The sequence below is a fragment of the Hyperolius riggenbachi genome, chromosome 5 (assembly GCF_040937935.1).
Source record: "Hyperolius riggenbachi isolate aHypRig1 chromosome 5, aHypRig1.pri, whole genome shotgun sequence".
Taxonomy (NCBI): Eukaryota; Metazoa; Chordata; class Amphibia; order Anura; family Hyperoliidae; genus Hyperolius; species Hyperolius riggenbachi.
The window spans coordinates 51,031,356-51,051,423 of record NC_090650.1 but is presented as its reverse complement, the minus strand read 5'-3'; the positions used below and the strand labels follow the sequence as shown (position 1 = coordinate 51,051,423).

The 20,068-nt window shown below is 44.4% G+C and overlaps 1 protein-coding gene across 4 annotated transcripts in view; it reads right to left on the bottom strand.

Moving 5' to 3' along the window:
• Nucleotides 1-20,068, bottom strand: part of MYO3A (myosin IIIA) — a 233,885-nt gene that overhangs the window by 71,456 nt on the left and 142,361 nt on the right. For 3 of the 4 annotated variants that reach the window (XM_068235654.1, XM_068235657.1, XM_068235655.1), the window contains exons 21-29: nt 19,219-19,307; nt 15,166-15,295; nt 12,872-12,951; nt 12,724-12,765; nt 9,213-9,287; nt 7,521-7,726; nt 6,689-6,800; nt 5,357-5,519; nt 2,696-2,776 (exon numbers count right to left, since the gene is read on the bottom strand). In XM_068235654.1, the coding sequence (XP_068091755.1) occupies nt 2,696-2,776; nt 5,357-5,519; nt 6,689-6,800; nt 7,521-7,726; nt 9,213-9,287; nt 12,724-12,765; nt 12,872-12,951; nt 15,166-15,295; nt 19,219-19,307 (978 nt within the window). The remainder of the gene's footprint in view (nt 1-2,695; nt 2,777-5,356; nt 5,520-6,688; nt 6,801-7,520; nt 7,727-9,212; nt 9,288-12,723; nt 12,766-12,871; nt 12,952-15,165; nt 15,296-19,218; nt 19,308-20,068) is intronic. The other variant, XM_068235656.1, reaches the window with a different exon arrangement.

Sequence of the window (20,068 nt, the reverse complement as noted above, 5' to 3'; positions counted from 1 at the left end):
TTGATTTAGCTCTGATACTTTCTGATTCCAAGCTGGAAGGAAGAAGTATCAGAGCTAAATGCAATGCGTGCAGTCCTTCTGTCCATTGCTCAAATGGTGCTGAATGGGGCTGTTGGGATTCTGAACCACGTGGTCCCGAATTTGTACAACAACACTAGAAGAGAGTAAACATGAGGGTTACACAGCAAAGAGCACATGGAATTTCAAGGGGCTGCTGCACACACAAAATGGCTGCACATGGAGGCAGGACACATAAGAAATTTGGCGTAATGGAGGGAAAGTAAATATTTGTCTTTGTCTTCTATTCACACCTCTATTTACAGTTGCAAGAAAAAGTATGTGAAGCCTTTGGAATTATATGGATTTCTGCACAAATTGGTTATAAAATTTGATCTGATCTTTATCTAAGTCACAACAATAGACAATCACACTCTGTTTAAATTAATACCACACAAATCATTAAATGTTTCCATGTTTTTTATTGAACAAGCGATGTAAACATTCAGAGTGTAGGTGGAAAAAGTATGTGAACCCCTAGACTAATGACATCTTAACCACTTAAGGACCAGGCCAATTCTGAAGGATCTGTGCTGCGTGGGCTCTCCAGCCCACAGCACAGATCCTGTTGCAGCCGGGGCAACCAGACTTCCCCAGCCTTTTTCCCCACTAGGGGGATGTCCTACTGGGGGGGGGTCTGATCGCCGCCGGCTACTTGTGGTTAGCGGGGGGGCTCATCAAAGCCCCCCTCCGCAGCAATTTCCGCCCTCCCTCTCTTCGCCTACCTCCCCTCCTTCCCCTCTGTGGCGCAGGATGGATATCTGTCCTGCGCCGCCTGTGATAGGCTTCGGCCTATCAGATGCCGTCGATCCCCGGCCAATCAGAGGCCGGGTATCGCCGATCAACTTTGATGTAAACAGCGGGGATTTCTTCCCCGCGTGTTTACATTTCGCCTGCGAGCCGCGATCGGAGGTTTACAGGCAGTTCACGGAGACACCTTCGAGCGGCCGTTTCCATGTAAAACCACTAACGACCAGCCGCCGCCTATCGACGTTAGGCGGTCATTAAGTGGTTGAAGAGCTAATTGAAGTGAGGTGTTAGCCAGCTGGAATCCAATCAATGATATGAGATTGGAGGTGTTGGTTACAGCTGCCCTGCCCTATACAAAACACACCATTTTTGGGTTTGCTTTTCCCAAGAAGCATTCCTTGATGTGAATGATGCCTCCCACAAAAGAGCTCTCAGAAGACCTACGATTAAGAATTGTTGACTTGCATAGAGCTGAAAAGGGGTATAAAAGTATCTCCAAAAGCCTTGGTGTTCATCTGTCCGCGGTAAGACAAATTGTCTATAAATAGAGAAAGTTCAGCACAGCTGCTACTCTCCCTAGGAGTAGCCGTCCTGTGCAGATGACTGCTAGAGCACAGCGCAGAATGCTCAATGAGGTGAAGAAGAAACAACCTAGAGTGTCAGCTAAAGACTTACACTGCCATTCACTAAGTGCTTCTGGAAGAAAAGAAAAACCTTGAGAATCCCCATGAGGAGATAGGCTAGTCCAGATGTCAGATTTCTGCTTCCTACTGTAAGTGACAGCAACTTAGGAAAAAAGTAAGCTATAGCTCTTATAAAACCCAATAAAAACTATTGAAACAAAAAAAAAGTAAGCTATAGCACATTTTACTTTGGGCAAATTTATTTTTATTTATGTGTATTCATGTATGTTAAATGTTAAGATTTTAAGCAATAATATTCCCGTTAAATGCCATGCTGAATGGGTAAGCTGACTAAATTATCTATTTCCAGTTATTTGCATCGAAGAAGCCAATTGTACAAGTGGTGAAATGTCTTTTAATGTATTTAAGAAATCAAGTTAAATATAATTTACGTTATGATGTCCAGTTACTACTCTTTAACTATTATGAGGCTGTTGAACGTGAGGAACATCAGGAGAAAGAAACATCTTCACCTCCTTCGATGTTAGTTCACCTGATGTTAATAGCAGCAAGACAAGCTATATATAATAGGTGGATATCTCACACCTCTCCATCAGTGCTGGACGTTCAGGAAGAATTACTTCACATGTTCTATATGGACAAACTAGAGACTCTTTCGCACAAGGACAGGATGACCAAGAAGCTTTTTAAAACATGGGAAAAATTGGTCATCTATTTGTTTTCTCCTCAGGAAATTCGCAACATCATGGAACCTTTTAAATACACTGAGTGGTATGCTATTAGGGATTTGGAGGGTAGCCTGGGGAAGCTAAAGGCCTAAAAGAATTAGGCAACTCGGGTAATATATAACACTGTGCAGCAAGTATGAAGGGCATTCCCTCTATGATAAGAGCTGATGACGGGGGAGGAAAATAAGGGGGTACAGGGGTAGACAAATAGTTAACATTGCGGACCCTATCTAATAGAAGATGAGTGAGTGCTATAAGCTTAGTAACAGTAAGATTATGTTAAACAGTCTGTAAATTTATATGACTTTCTGTGTTGTGGTCTCCCCTGAGGAGGGTTGTAATTTATCTTGTAAAAATCAATAAAACATTTAAAAAAAAGAAAAGAAATCAAGTTAAGTTTGACGTACTGCAACTGGGTATAACGTGACCAAGGCACATGACAACCTTCATCAATAATAATTTCATGCTATTGGTCAGATCAGCAGATCTCATACTGGGAGTAAATTGGATACCTACATGCTTGGAGGATTGTTACAAAGTGCTGCATCTTCTCTGACTTGCAGTGGAGGTCTTTCCGAACAATGTGGCCTCTGTAAGCTTTAAAAATAAAAAAAAATTAAACTGTAAGTGTAAATCAATTTTTCGAAAGTATTGCGTAAAGACATTTTCCATCCACAAAGTCAAATTAAGTCCCTCCCCCCTTTTTTTTTTCAATAACATTAATACACGTTTGCTGGGTGGGATTTCAGGAAAGACCACAAAGGTGCTGGTCTGCTGCCAAACAGGCTGAACATGGAAAAAGACTAGGGATGCTCATTTGCATTTTGCAGAATTGAAATTTCTACATTTAGGATCGGAAATCAGATTTCTATACTCCAGCTCGCTAATTCTAGTCCAGTCACAGAACTCAGAAGCATTAGACCAATCAGCGAATGCAGAGTCAACTTGGAAGTATTTGGCCAATCATAGAATGCAAAAAATTACCCCCCCCCCCAAAAAAAAGACCCCTTGGAAAACGGCAGAATTGGCAATCACATTGGCAATAAACGGAGTTTCTGAGGAATTGGAAATCAGCATTTCCAACCATTCCTAAAGAAGACAAATCCAGAGGGTCCACACACTGAGTACAAGGTAAACGTAATTTATTGTGTCATACACTAGACTTTTTTAGGAGCACAGCAGGTCCCCTTTGTCTAGGTACAGAACAGACATGGAAGGGGCTGCTGCATATGGAAAATGAGGCTGCAGATGGATAAATGGGAGGACATATGAAGTGCAAAACATGAAAGAGAGGGGCTGCTGTACATGGATATTACACATGGAAGAGCAGGGGCTGCAGATGGAATGGGACAGGGACTGCTGCACATGGAAGAGGATCCACAAAAAAAGGTGGTCTAAAGGCCTTGCAAAGTTGTTAACTTATCTTCTCGTTCTTTCTAAAGAGGCTTCCCCCATTTCAGAGTTGAGTCAGATGCTCTTTTTCACTTTTGCACAGTATAATGAACATTACTGAAAGCCAGGTTTCTCACACTTAAAGTGTTCATCATATTTGGACTGATGTGTGTGTGTGTAATACTAATTACAATATGGACAGGAGCTTCAGATATTTTGTTTTTAAACAGGTTTTATACATATTTGTGAAAACTATCCTGATAAAAAAATATATATAGTGTGGGTGGACTCTTCCATAGCTGGGAAGTCAGAAGATGAGGAAGGCTTCTGCACTGGAACCGTGGGCTGTAAAAGGATTTGGGAAGCCTCTGGACTATTTAGGGGCTTCCAACTAATGAGTGTTTGCCCAGCGTAAAATCTTTCCTCACCCTGATTTAAATTCTGAAATGTATCACTGGTGGTGACATCTTTACTTCTGCCAGGTGATCTGTATGGAATGTTCGTTTACTGAGAGTTCTATACAGAGAGGGAGATATTGCTTGATGGCAGTTGGAAAAAGCCATTATTTCCCACAATGTCTTGAGGTGCATAGACAGAAAACTGTCGGGACCATGGTCATGATATCACATTGTGGGAGGGGTTTCACCACAATCTCAGCCATACAGAGCCCCTTGATGATTTATTCAAGAATAAGTAAAGATTTCTCTTGGGAAAGTGGGCATTGGCTACCTGTAACGATCGGTGTAACACAGAGAGGATCTGATTACCGGTGAACTGCAGTATCACCAGGAATACAGAATATACCCGATTATTGGTGATCTGCAGTATCACCGATAATCAGATATATCTACTAACCTCTGGACACCAGATAGAACAAGTGAGTGTTAGATGCAACAGTATACTTTGAGTACTTCTCCAGAAGTATGTTCCTTCCTCTGGCCTAGACTCTACAGGAGGGAGGAGCTAGGCTGAGGGGAGGAAGGACAGAGCGAGAGTGACACCCGTGGGAGAGGGTGTCACTAACAGGTCTGGGAACTGCCTCTAACAGTAAGGCCAGTTCTCGAGGTCGGCAAGCCAGGTCGTTAACACACAGACAGATAAGGTACAGATTCAGGAGGCAGATACGGAATCCAATAAACAGACAGGGTTTGGCAACGGAGTATCCTTGATCGTCAACACCTTTGGAAACTATGCTAGAACACAGATACAGACAAGGTCTGAGTGCTACCACGTAGTGATCGCAACGGCAGACAACCAGAGAATGACCAGCACCCAGTATACTGTATATAGCAAAGCGCTCTCCAGCGCCTCCCCTAAGTGCTGGACCAATGGCAGGTGGTGAAAATGTCAGCTGACCCGCCTGGTCAGCTGACCCTTTTCTGGCTGTCATATAAGCTCTGCCTCTCAGCGCGCGCGCGCGCGCGTCCTTCTGAACCTGTGTGGACTAGCAGTCCCAGCCACACCAGACATGTCTTGTAATGTGACCACTGATTCAGACGCGGAAACCGCCGCCCCGCTCTCCAAGCGAGCGGCGGTTTCCCCGCGTCCAGCCGCAATGTCAGCTGCTTTGCCATGCGTGCAATCCGCCGCATCCAACGCGGACTCCACCGCTCTGACCATGCGGCATGCGGCGGTTTCTTCGCGTTGTGCAGCCATGTTAGACGCGGAAACAGCTGCCTCACTCTGAGCCCTTGCGGCGGCTTTTCCGCGTTTCCTCACACTACCGATTGGAATTAAGTTCAATCCTGGGTTAAAGTCCCTCTACAAAGTAAAACACATAGTTACCTGACTGTATTTTCACAGCACTCTCCTCTCTCTTTTGCTTTAGTCTTTGGTATCTCTTGGCCCCCAGCCACCCTTTCACACAGGCTTGAAGAACAACAATTCTGTTGACTACGTTCTTTACCATACGATCCAGCTGCTCTACATGGTAGTATTTCAGGAACACCTGAAGATTGCACAGTTACATTAACAATGCACACATATTATTTGCTAAGCATATTAACAGATTTAAAAAAATGTTTTTGCCTTAAAGTCAATAGTATGGATTTTTTAAAAAGGATTTTCATTATAAGAAAGAAAACATGGTATAATACTACAGAGTACCCAGATAGCTAAATCTTACATTTAACAGTGTACAGTGTGACATGAGCATCTAAAAACACAAAATGCATTGAAGTCAAAAGGCATGAAAAAGAAGAAAGTTCTCATTTTCACAAAAATTGTCAGGTGAAACAGTAAAGTGTGATGTAAAAATTGACTTTGGACAAAGTTTGTTACCCGATCAAAAAAACAAAAGTCAGATACGCGCCTAAGGAGAGGGAAGGCTCTGGTCCTAATGAGCCTTCCCTCTCCTCTCCTGGTGCCCTCTGTGCTGCGCTGGCTCCCCCGTTCCAATCCCCCGCCGCGGGGGACTTCGGAAGTCTTCGGGAGTACTCGGGCTCCCGAAGACAGACGGCTCCATACGGGGGATTCTGAGTGGGACCGGGCACCGGGAGAGGAGAGGGAAGTCTCATTAGGATTCAGAGCCTTCCCTCTCCTTAGGTGAGTATCTGACTTTTGTTTTTTTACATCGGGTAACATTGACTTTAAGCTCATCCCTAATTGTTGTACATCAAAACCTCCATAATAGTAATGAACTTGAATTTCACACAGTAGTAAGTTCGCAGTTGTGCATATATGATTCAAAATCGTAATGTGAAATGTTATACTATCATAAAATTTATTTTGCACGTAATCATAATTATAATGCATAATTACGCTTTACCACATAATTTAGCAAAATATATTTGGTGAAAATGAATTTTCACATATACTCATTCATGCAAAAATATGTTATATATATTTTCATGTAGCTTACGGAATTAACATAAAATTAAGACTGCATGCAAAAATCGTAATTAAGATCAAGATCGTAATTGCAAAAATTATGCAAAATTTCACGAAAGTGAAATTATCCATTGGGATCAACACTACACAATCAGTCAGAAAGAATTACCTCAGGCCTACATTGTAAATCCAAGGAATATGACTTACTGTATAACACAAGCAATGGAGTTCAGTTACTCTTTAGATTTATGCTTTATTCCCATGTTTTCACCAGCATCCAGTAATTACCTTTGTCTTTCCTAAAACCCAGTGGTCTAGATTGGCCTTCTCCAGTATGGCTGTGCAGCTGTCTGGACTGACTGGAGGTTCTTCCCGAGAGCTGTAGCAGATCAGGTAATATCTACAAAACCAAACATAATGCTTTTTTGAGTATTTTCTCAAACTGGTATCTGACGAATATCAATGAAGGGATACCCCAGGGGGACTGAGAATTAAAAATGCCCATGGGAGCCCCATGAAAGTTTTGCTGCTTTTCATAGTTACTCTACCCTGTCCTAAATTGTCTTCGAGGGATCAAGTCCCAATCCTTGCAGAGCAAGACGACAGTAATTGAATAAGGTTGAGCTTTCGGATTGGAAGAGTTCCGACAATCCGTATCAGACTACGGCCGTTTCGAGTCAAATCACAATTCCGTGGGAAAATTGGCATCAGCAACCGGAATTTTCAGCAAAAATATGCTTAAAACGATCGTCTGTGATGAGAAGTGGCACTTAACCTGGTATATGAAAATTGGTTATAAAACCAAGAATTCTCGGAGTAAGGTGATGTCTACAAAATAGCTACAGGGTCATCCCTGGTCTCCAGGAGGCCACAGTAAAGTTGCATTTTTTTTTAATGAATAGTGGGATGAGGGCACCCCCTGCATTGCTCCCCTGGACTTGAGATCCATGTGAAAAAACGCTGCCTCTGTAATTCTTGTGTGGCCTCTGCAGATCAGGGATTAACCTGCAGCCATTTTGTTGATATCACTGTGTACCGAAAATTCTTGTTTTTGAAGCCAGTTTTCAGGTTTTCAGCCATGCAATACAAATTACATAGTAGTAACCCCTCCCCTTTTTACCTCTTGATGAAGTTTGCAAAAAGAAAGCGATGTGAGTAGCCCTGCCGCCGTATTCGTGCAGTTTCCAGGATCCCCGTGTACCGTAACTGAACCAGAACTTTCTCGCGATCAAACTTGTTTGGCAAGCGGTCGTTATTTGGTTTGATGCAGCGCACAAAATGAGGCTGGCCGGCCACCATTTTTGAGAGTAAATCCATCAAAGAATACTAAAACGGAAAGTCACACTTAGTCATTTATGCCTGCAAAGCGAACTGTTCTCTTCTGCTCCGCATCCTCCTGGCACAGTGCCAGTGCTAATTTGACATTTTTTATTATAGAACATTGGGCAAAGTGAAGTAAATAAGCTCTGAAATTACTGACAATGACATTATACTGAATAGACAATGTAATATATAGTACATGAGAATGAGCAAGTCACGAATTAAAGAAACACTATCCCAAACATTGTAAAATTTTAAATATATGTTAACACATACAGATAAGAAGTACATTTCTTCCAGAGTAAAATGAGCTATAAACTACTTATGACCTACAGTATATTGCTGTTACAGCAGCTAGCAAAAATCAGACAAATCTGACAGATATGGACCAGCCTATCCCCTAATGGAGGTTATTCAAGGTTTTTTTTTACTTTCAAAAGCACTTAGTGAATGGCAGTTGCTCTGTCCGACTGCCAAAATAGTGAATAAACAGGTGGTGGTGTGTGTGTGAGGGGTGTTTGGCCTGCATTTTTCTATACATCCATTCCAGGGAGTGCTTTTGTAAATAATTAACGTAACACTGAAAACCCCCCTTAAAGAGATGGACTACCCCAAGACCTGTCAGTTCTGTCAGATTTATACTACTTACTGTAAGTGACAGCAACATAGGAAAAAAGTAATGTATAGCTCATTTTACTCTTAAAGAAACATACTTATTTGTATGTGTTTACTTATATTTAAAATTGTTCACGATAGTGGTCCTTTAAGTAAAATTTACAAGGCATTAGACTGATAATTATAACACTGACTAAAATAACCAAATCAAACACCCGAAATATGAAAAAACACACACGTAAAAAAAAATTACGTATCAATAACCTTGTAAAAGGGTACATTTATTACTAAAACAATACAGGATGGCGGCTACCTACATGTCATATTACTTTGGGCACCAACTGTTGCCGATAGTTTGAATATAGGTAATGTAATATGCCACTGGGGACCGCTCACCTCACACCAATAATCGAGTCCTCCAGACCTTGAATCTGTATACATTCACGCCACAAATAACAGTCCGCAGGCGACTAAAAAGTTCTGGAGCCAGAATCAGCTTTGGGTCATGCCTGATAGGATGCTTGGGATTTTGCAATTAGGAGTATGCAATATTTTTTTCCTGGTTAAAGGGTGTTGCACTTATGGAAAGGCTGTGTAGTAACTGGCTTTTAATAGAGTAAACAAAGATTTATTACCAGTAGCTCTGGCCGGTCAGAGGCTTTGTATCTATCAGAAGTGGCCAATCAGAGAACAGTTAGAAGTTTAGAACGTGGAGGTGTGGCTGAGCAGTACTTCATTAGGCATCTTCATTACTAGATACTGGTTAGATCAAATATACGGGTGTGTGGCCAGCATAAGAGCATCAGGATTTCTAAAACTCCACATGTAACCCAAAATAATATAAATGACACACAGAAGCAATATTGGAATAACATACCCTAAAATATGAAGCCACAGTTTGTGTTTTCATGTTGGTCGTCTCTCTGGGATGATGGGAATCTAAAAATTCTCCCTATTAAACAATACACGTAAAAACAAAAACATCATCATTACATCGACTGTAAAGATCCAAACTCCAGGCAGAACTCTTTCTTAGTTTTTGACAGACTGAGGGAAGGGATAGAGCTTTCTTCATGTTGGGGCCGGTGTTGCCAATAGGCATCATAGGCACATGCTTGGAAGAGAATAGTACTGAAAAGGTAGCTGAAAATTCCTAGCTTCACCCACATACTGCTGCTAACAGCTCTCTGTCTGCTCTCTTGCAGCTCAGTTCAGAGTTTGTACAGCACAGTTACTTTTTCCTCAGGCTGCGCATATCATTATATGGCCTCTGAGTTGGCCTGTACTTTTCTTTCTTTAACCACTTAACGAACAGCCAACGCCGATAGGCGGCTGCTGGTCATTTGTGGATTTTCATGGAAACGGGCGCTCGAATGGCCGTTCCATGTCAGTTCACAGAGGGTGTCTCCGTGAACAGCCTGCAAGCCTCCGATCGCGGCTCACAGGCAAAATGTAAACACGCGGGGAAAAAATCCCCGGTGTTTACGTCGCACGGCGCTGCTGTTGCAGCAGCACCGTACAGGAGATTGGTATGCAGTGACTGGTATGTATTACAATACAATGTGCAGCTGTCACACAGGTGCAGTTAACAGGTATGCTCGGAGTGGTATATTACACAGCGTGCGGTCACACAGGTAGTGTGAACAATTATGCAATGACTGGCATTGCAAATGTGCACCTGTCACACACAGACAGGTACCGAAATGGCACAGTGACACTGCGTGCGCTCACGTAGGTAGGTGGGTGCACTGAACAACAGGGAGGTATATGCAGTGGTGGGTATTACAATTAGTGTTGGGCGAACACCTGGATGTTCGGGTTCGGGAAAGTTCGCCGAACATGGCCGCAATGTTCGGCATGTTCGGGCCGAACCCCGAACTCCCCGAACATCCCGCTTTTGGGGGCCCTATGGGGTCGCAGGCATAAGGGGGGAGCATGCCCCGATCGCGGGGGGGGTCGGAAATTCCCCCCACCCCCTCCGCTAGCGCTCCCCCCTCTGCCCGCTTCCCCATTCAAAAGTTAGGAAGTGAAACTGTACCTGTGCGGCCGGTAGTGGGTGGCTGGCAGTGGGCGGCACTATGGAGTGACTGAGGAGGAGGAGGAGTCCGGAGAGTGACGCGTTGAGGGAGGCCGGGCAGCGGGCGGTTCAGCAGTAGTACCGTACTACTGCTGATCCGCCCACTGCCCGGCCTCCCTCAACGCGTCACTCTCCAGACTCCTCCTCCTCCTCAGTCTCTCCATAGTGCCGCCCACTGCCAGTCACCCACTACCGGCCGCACAGGTACAGTTTCACTTCCTAACTTTTGAATGGGGAAGCGGGCAGAGGGGGGAGCGCTAGCGGAGGGGGTGGGGGGAATTTCCGACCCCCCCCGCGATCGGGGCATGCTCCCCCCTTATGCCTGCGACCCCATAGGGGGCCAGTATTCGGGCGAACAGGGCCCTGTTCGTGCCGAACAGGGGCCCTGTTCGGCCAGGCAATGAGCCGTTCGGGCGAACCCGAACAGTTTGGCCGAACACCACCAGGTGTTCGGCCGAACGCGAACATCACCCGAACAGGGTGATGTTCTGCAGAACCCGAACAGTGGCGAACACTGTTCGGCCAACACTAATTACAATGTGCACCTGTCACACACAGACAGGTACCAGACAGGCACAGTGACACTGCGTGCGCTCACATAGGTAGGTGGGTGCACAGAAAAACAGGTAGGTATACGCAGTGATGGGTATTACAATGTGCACCTGTCACACACACAGGTAGTCATTGAATGTGCTGGGCCTGGCAGTGGCACACACAGTAGGAATTACCAAGGCTGTCTATGCAACACAAGTGTCTGTGAGACACACACACAAAAAAATGGATCACAAGAACAAGATTAGCTCTCAAAAGAGCTGTTGTGGGGTGCTTTTTTTAGCAATAAGAATCAGCAAGGAGCAAGCTAAGAAGCCTACAAGAGCCTAACTAAGCTTTACCTATAGGTCTCTGCACAGCAGCTCTTCCTTCTCAAATTACTGCAGGGCAGCACACGAGTGAGTCAAATGGCTGACGCTGCCTTCCTTGTATAAGGGAAAGGGGGGGGGGGGCTCCAGGAGGGAGTGTAGCCAGATTGGCTACAATGTGCCTGCTGACTGCGATGTAGAGGGTCAAAGTTGACCCTAAAGATGCACTATGAGGGCGAATCAAACTTTTTCGAAAAGTTTGCGGTTCTCAGCGAATCCCGGCGGTTCGCCGGTTCCTGTTCCCTGGCAAATCGTTTGTGCCATCTCTACTCCCCATTTGTAGCCTTCCTGTTCCCTTTGTAAGCTTCTCTTCCATATTCAGCAACCCCTTTTCTGTGTTCAGCCACCTGCTTGGCCAGCTGCATATCCATCAATGTAAGGCTGTGAACCTAACACTATTACTGTCTCTGCTTGTATTTGAGTTATATGTTCTGCTGTGGTATTAATGGCCCTGTTAAAGATGGATTGTCAGCCTCAAAATCAAACTCCATTTACCCACTGCTCTGTGTTCATTGTGCAGTTAGCCTATATTGCAAGCACTCCAATCTAATCAGAAATGTTTCTGCAGCAATAAATCTTTTCTCAGTCAGCCTGGCTCTATTTTTGCCATTGCCAACCAGAAGGAAGCTTGTCATCACCACTCCCACATTGCTGCTCCTCACTGATTGGCTGAGGGCAGTTCAGTGAGCAGCTGAATTCTGATCTATGCTGTGCTCATATGTATTTACAAAGCAAGCTAGCTATGACAATGCAGTTTCTAGGAGAAAAAAATGGTAAGGGAGGAAAAGACATCAAAATTGGCTTCAGTCAGAGTGAAGCAAGATGGAAATGCCGGGAACAGAATTCTCTTTATTTACTATATAAAATTCACTGAAATCAAAAAATAGATAGTACAACACATCTGTTATGTAAATTGAACAAGTAGTTATCTACTTATATATGTGCTTTTTTCCCCCTGAAATAGTATGGCTGTCCCTGCTGCTTTAAGGCTCATATACATGCTAAATGGAACTTGGGGGCGGAGATATCAGCAAACCTGTGACAGCCTCTCAGAACACTGGAGCCTATAGGCAGGTGCCTATGTGCCTAGTCTGCCTATTGCCAAGCCCAGCCCTGCTCATAGCATCATACGTTTATTCATTTTCTCATTTAAAGGATCAGTCATGTTCTCTAGTAATCTTCTGCCCAGAAGAAACTTTGCAAATCAGACTCCATCAGAAAGTTACAATTTTATATCCCGTCACAAAATAACACAATGTACAGTATATTCCTATTCATTATAAAGAAGTGATGCTTCATTTACATACAGTGCACAGAGTATATAATCAGGGATTCTGCCGAACTACAGAGCAAAGCCTAGCTGACAGACGCACACACATGTATAAGATTACCTCACTGAAGTAACAAGTATTGAACAATATTAAGATATCCGGCTTGATAAAACAAAAACACACAGATAAGGATGTGGTTGGTTACATGAAACGCTCATTGTTCTGAATCTCTAGCCAAATAATAAATTGGAGGTTTATTTCTCTCTACCTTGCTGTGGCTGGAGGTCTTCCGTGTTGGACCCGTCTGTGAATTCATCCTTGACTTGGTTTTGGTATGAGCCAGATTGCCTGTGTGGAAAGCAAAGAGTCTGTCATAGTTTTTCACTTGGAGACATGCTTGTTGTGCATATTCTTATTTTGGCCCAGCTAAGGTAACACAGGTGACACACAAATACAGATCTTAACCCTTTCGGGAACGGGCGGCTCTGGCCCCTTAAGGACCAGAACCGCCCATTCCCTATTGACTGTTAACGGATGCTTGGCCAGTTTTGTGTCCAATAGCCGATATTTAACATTAGAGTGGATGGTGGCGCCACTTGTCAACTTTTCCTGACTCCCTTTTTACACAGAGAAGATTTACACCAAATTATATAGGCATGACAAAACCCATTTTCAAAATTTGTCAAAAAATAATATCCTTAGTGATGTACCACTACACTCAAAGTCATATTAATCAAATACAAGGGTATGAAATAGCAGGAAAAATATACAGGAAACAATAATGAGTGAAATATAATCTTTCTTTAGCCTAAAGACATTATGTGAGAAAATATTTATTTTACAATTTTTGAATGGGCCTATCATTGTTGCTGTATGGTATGTACTATTGAAGAAATTGTGTATTTTTGCACTTTTTGGAAATATGAAAGTAACCTCAGCTTCATTATTAGTTTCTGGATACTTTTCCTACTAAAACACATTTTCACACAGACAAGAATTGTCATGAACATACTAGAGAAAGATTGTTGCAGCCAGTGGAAGAGGGGGAAGGTGACCTGGACTGTCTGCCCGTGTTTGTTTGATTAAGGCTACATTCACAGCGGCTGTTGCATTCTGTAACAGCAGGAGCGCAACTGTTCATGAAAGCTGCGCCCAGTGGCGTAGCTAAGGAGCTATGGACCCCGGTGCAAGTGCTACATGGGGCCCCCCAAGCACTCTATGCATAACAATTGGTATGGCGCACCAAAACTACTATATAGAAGTGATTATTAACAGCACAGGACCAATAGAGAGATAATATTGTGCTTGAGGGAGGGCCCCTAGAGGCCCCTCAGACCCAAGGGCCCCGATGCGGTCTCTACCTCTGCAACCCCTATTTCTACGCCACTGGCTGCGCCGCACGCTACATGCGCTTTGCGTCGTATACAGTAAAGCATATAGTCAATGAAAGTATGCTTCGTGTTAACTACTAATGCACACATTTTGGAGTAACACACTGCATAAAGTGAGTAACGATGCTGCAGTGTCATCCTCCTAATGTTTACTGTTTTTGTTGCAATAACTTGTGCTGCTTGAGACTCTGCTGTACATTTTTTGGTTGTACCTATGTTCCCCTTGTCGCAGAGCAGGGACAAGGTCCTCCAGCACCCAAGGCTGAGACACCAAAGTGCGCCCCTCCATCCCTCCCACCCCAGCTGTCACACACTGATTGCTATTAGACTAAGAGGGTCACAGGGCCCACAATCTCCCCAACACCTTAATATCTAGTTATCTGGCTTGCAGTCACTGCTATGTATCCCCTTTTCTTATTTATTTCTGTTTAATACACAATTAGGAATGACAGCTGAATGAATTGTGTGCCCCCTCCTACACTGCGCCCTGAGGCTGGAGCCTCTCCAGCCTATGCCTCGGCCCGGCCCTGCCTTGTCGTCTTATTGTGCTTTGTAAAGCGCTGCGGAATATGTTGGCGCTATATCAATAAAAAATAATAATGGCGCAGGCTGTTATACTGCAATACACCCGCTGCACAGTGAACTTCGCTACAGGTGGTTCACTGCAGTCAAGGCCAGATTTATATTTTGTGTGCCCCTAGGCCTAGTATGTTGTGGCTCCGCTTTCCATCTACAGCAGTGCCCCTCCAATCCCCCTCTTCCATATGTATCATCCATGTGCAGCAGCTCCCCTCCCATCCCTTGTGCTGGCACCTCTTCTATTGGTACATTTATGTGTTGTAGCCCTTCACTTTCATGAACAGCTCCCTTGAGCATCAGTTTCCTTTTTGCTCCTTATTTTCAGCCTCCTCTTTCATATGTCGTGTTCATGTTCAGGTGCCGCCTTGGGCCGCAGCCACCCAAGGCCCGAGCCTATGTGGCCTGTCCAGAGATCCCGCCCTGATTGCAGTGCGGCAAGCCACATACAAAGCCGCTGTTATGGCGCCCCGCAATGCAGCACTGTGACTGTAGCCTATTTCTGGTCTTTGATCTGTGTGTCACCCCCACCCTGGTTTAAAAACATTTAAGAATTAGCAATATTTGTTCAAGAGTCTAACCAGCAAGCATGTACCTGTTTTGGTTAGGGGATTGGTGACCAATATTCGAATGAGGCTGTTTTCGGATGACCGCAGAAGCAGCACGATATCTGCCGGTAACGTGTCTCGATTCTTCTCCAGAAATCCGCTGGCGTTGTACAGAACCTTCGGATAAAAGACACTGAGTGGAACAGCTGATTAAAGTGCTTCAGTGCAACTAAAGACATTTCAATTCCTCAAGCAATTGGCTGCAGCCATGGAGCAGCATTCAGTGCGAGCGAAGCTTTATTATCACTTGTCTGCAGTCTGATTTACGTCTGAAAATGTAGTTTTAGAAGTAAGAACGCTTGGCACATAATAAAATGTGGAACGACAGCTCCACTGTGGCCGCCCAGCCCTCCTGTTCCTTTTCTGTAGTCAGTGGAGAGTCAAATCATGCAATTTATGAAATGTCAGCGTTCCAACTCATCAAAATTTCAATAATATTTTAAAGTTTTGCCTTAAATTGAATTTCAGACAAAAATATTATTTTACCTCTCAAATCTGGACGTCATTTGTATTATAAAAAGAACAATCTTCCCACTTGTGGTGGAGATCTGGATCTGCTTATCTGCAGTGTTCCTGTCAGACTGGTGACTGCTGTTTTCACAGGGCTGTTACAGTAGACCTGAACTCTTCCACAGCACAGAAGGAAAACACAGAGAAATCCACCCTCTATGTGTTTAGAGAGTTCAGCCGGTGTAATCCCCCCATCTGTGACTAAGCACCAAGGTAATTTGATCTCTCAGCTGTGTCAGCTGGCTGCCTCGGCAGACCAGCTAATTTGTAAACACAGGATGTTAACGCTGTGTCTGCTTCCATGAAAACAAGTTTATTACAGGATTTGTTTCAGCTGTAACAAAGATTTTTTTTAGGGTTATTATTCCGTTGCTTATCTTTTAGAGCAGAGAGGAAGTTATGAGTTCAGGTCCGCTTTAAGATGATTTTGCATTGCAATTTTGCTGAATCACAACACAATCGCCCCCAAAGCGCTGCATGCAGCAAATCGCAAATGCTGCAAATTGCCATTGCTGCAGTGAGAATGATCCGGCATGGACACATTAGCAGCAGCGTTTTTGCTGATTACCGGCAAGAAGCAAAGCGCTGAAAAACGCTCAAGTGTGAACCAGTCCAAAGAACCTAAAGTCCAGTTAGAGGCCACCTTTTTTAAGACTGAACAGAGTCTGATGTCACCACATTGACCCCTTCCTCAGACACCACTGAAAGATGCTCCTATGCAGAGGTACTGCAGTGTGGTTGGTTAGGCCTCTGTGTCTATGGTTGTGGAGTAGAGGTGGTGCTTATCAAGGTTTTTGTATATGTGTGCTGTTTTCTACATCTATAAATATATTGTATACCAATTATATTCCTCCATGCCAAGCCTTGGGCTCCAAATACAGTACACGTGGCTTTAGGGATCGAACACAGTGAATCCAGCGCAGGAGACTTGGGCGCACAGGGAGTAACTTCGGCGCCATCAGAAGACAGAGCTGAAGTTACTTTTAACCTCCCTGGCGGTAAGCCCGTGCTGAGGCCGATTTGCATAAATTTTTTTTGCTACACGCAGCTAGCACTTTACTAGCTGCGTGCGCAATCCGATCGCCCATGCTACCCGCCGATCTGCCGCTATCCGTCGCGCCGCAGCTGCCCCCCAGACACCGTGCGCTGCCTGGCCAATCAGTGCCAGGCAGCGCTGTGGGGTGGATCGGAGTCCCCTTTGATGTCACGACGTCGATGACGTCGGTGACGTCACCCCGCCCGTCGCCATGGCGACGGGGGAAGCCCTCCTGGAGATCCCGTTCTTTGAACGGGAACTCCTTATCTCCGATCGCCATCTCGCTACATGAAAAAAAAAAAAGAATTAAAAAACGGCTTTGCTGCCCCCTGGCGGATTTTAATAAACCGCCAGGAGAGTTAAGACACAATAATTGCTGGAAGCCGAATTCTTTCATTCCCCACTATCCATGGCGGCCTGGAGGGGGAATAGTATTTAACACGGCCGGGAACTTGTGCAGCAGCAGGATCAGCCATATACCAGCCTTATCCTGCGCCCAAGTCTCCTGCATCGATTCCTCTCGTACGCTTAGGGATACATGCGACTCTATAGTACTTAAAGCAGATCCGAGATGAAAAACTAACTATAACATGTAATTTGCCTATATATCTTATCTAAAGTTTAGACAGTTTACACAGCAAATCTAGCTGCAAGCAACTTCAACAGAATATGATTATTTCTTCCTGTGATACAATGACAGCGGCCATGTTCTGTTTATAAACATTACACACATGCAAGCTGATCTGCATCTTCAGCCCTCAGTCTGTGAAAACCTAATTCTCCCTCCTCCCTCCTCCCCTCTGCTTTTGAAATTTCTCCTCCTGCCCAGACTGAGCTCCCATAAGCCCTTGCTACGGTCTGAAAATGCCAAGGCACTCTGAAAAGCTGTGGGTGAGGCTTGTTTAGTTTATGGGGAATAAGAGTATTAAAACAAAAGCAAAAAAGTATTTGGCTTGAGGAATGCCCTATAAACTATATGAAAGGAATACAATTATGCAATGAGTAAAAGTTTATCTCGGATCCACTGTAATGCATAGTCCCCAATTTTCTTTGTTTTATGTAAAAAAATAAATGGCAATTTTGGCCATACACCATAATTACTATTTTGAGGCTTTTCTGTGAACCGGTCTTAACCAGTGCAGTTTGAAAATAATTCCACCCCTATCAGAATTCTCAGATAGCCTCAACAAGCATCTTTTTTAAACAATTCTCATTCTGCAAATGATTATTTGACAAAAAGCATGGACACATTAATACAGATATAATTTTGTTGAATTTGGCAAGTGGCAGAAATGTGATGAGCAGGAGAGAAAAAGTAATTTAAATGGCAAACATAGAGGGTGCTTCATGAAACCGCAGTGCTTAAAAATAACCTCATTTGAATAATTAGGCTCTACTCTCTTAGCAGTTGGCTGTGCAGCATTACGTGCAACATGATGCTGTACAGGAAAACCCAAACGCAGTGTGAACTTTATATACAAACTGACTAACTGTTATAAAAAAAGCAATCTAAACCAAGAAAAGCTGTGGTCTTGCATTCCTAAGAATATTGCTTAGTGTTGGAACCAGTTGAAGCAAAGCTCCTGTAATGTTATCTTGAAATCCTTTTTTTTTTCCAGTGCCCTTAAATGCCCCAAGCTTGGTCATAGACACACCCCTTTTAGGCCTATGGAACTAAGCACAGTGCAGTGATGTCACCATATCACCACTCCCCTAGGCTTATTGAAAATGTACTCTGTGAACTCTGAATATGGTATAGAAGGGCTACTGCCTGCGGAAGGGTCTGTATATGGTATAGAGGGGCTACCACCTGAGGAGGAGTCTGTGTGTGTTGTAGAGGGGCTGCTGCCTGATAACGGGTCTGTATGTAGTATAGAGGAGGTGCTATCCAAGGACGTTTTGCATGGAATGATCATGCTGCAGATAAAGGGAGGGGCTATTCGGAATTGAAATGGGAGGGGGCTGCACATGGCAGTGTGTGTGTGAAAGGGGGGGGGGCATGGCAGGGGAACTTTGGCCCAGCTATGCCTGGTTATTGTACACTTTCAGGAACCGTGTGGGAGATGTGCCTACACGGGGCGTCCCTGTAAAAGGTGTAATCTACGATTACGTCCAATCGAAGCCTTCCACCTGAATGCATTTTATGCAATTCCTGCTAGATTTGGTACAGCAGGCAAAGAGTGTATTACAGTATACCTGATTGGCTGACTGGCGCCTGCTGACCATATACAGTAAAGGTAGGAAAGTGCTTTAGCTGGGAGTGAGCAAATTGTGTGTTTTGCACTTTCAGGTTATGTAAGATCATGATACATTAATATAGAGCCGATCTCTAACCATTATTCCCATTTTTGACATATTAGAATGAACTGTTGTTAGAATGTATCCATGCAATACATATTAGACAGTATGCAGGAGTAGTACACTGCTGCTGTGTTTGTGTGATTGTTATTGCGCTTGGTATCTGTTATTGGATGTGGTAGTGGTCTGAACATACCTTCCCCGCATAGTGATGGATTCCGAATGTCAGGTCCACTCTCTTTGGCCTCCAGAAATATTTTGATTTCAAGTTATCTTCAAATTTTTCTAAAGTCACAGAAAATTAAACATTACATTACAAAAACAGAATTCCCTAAAACATTAGTAAAATTAATGCAGTAGACTTATCCCTTAAACTTGTAAAGCGGCGACAACCTACATTTTCCTTTCCCTATGAATTTAGTGAATGCACCGAAATGCATTCATGCCATGGATGCCATGGCGATGGGTGCAGTTAGAAGAAGATCTTTCCCCATCCATTCTGATGTCCCTACTCCGAGCCCTTGCCAGGCCCCAGCTCAGTTCAACAGAACACCTCTTGATTGGACATACACTGCCTACCTTGGAGGGGGGAAGCATCTGGCTACCTGGGAGGGAGGGGGAGTGAGACTTCTGGATAGCTATAGAGGAAGGAGGGGGGAGGCACCTGGCTACCAGTTAGGGAGTGGGGACTGGGCAAGAGGCATCCGACTAGCCTTAGGGGAGGGGGGAAGCATCTGGCTACCTGGGAGGGAGGGGGGAGGGAGACTTCTGGCTAGCTATAGAGGAAGGAGGGGGGAGGCACCTGGCTACCAGTTAGGGAGTGGGGACTGGGCAAGAGGCATCTGACTAGCCTTGAGGGAGGGGGGGAAGCATCTGGCTACCTGGGAGGGTGGAGAGTGGGGGAGAGGCATCATCTTGCTACTTGGGAGGGGGAGAAAAGGGGGAAGCATCTGGGGCCCAAACAGAAATGGCGGGGGGTGTTTTATCTGCCTACTTATACTGAAAGGGGGGGGGGGGGTGTTGGTTGGTTGAGATGCTGTTGGTCA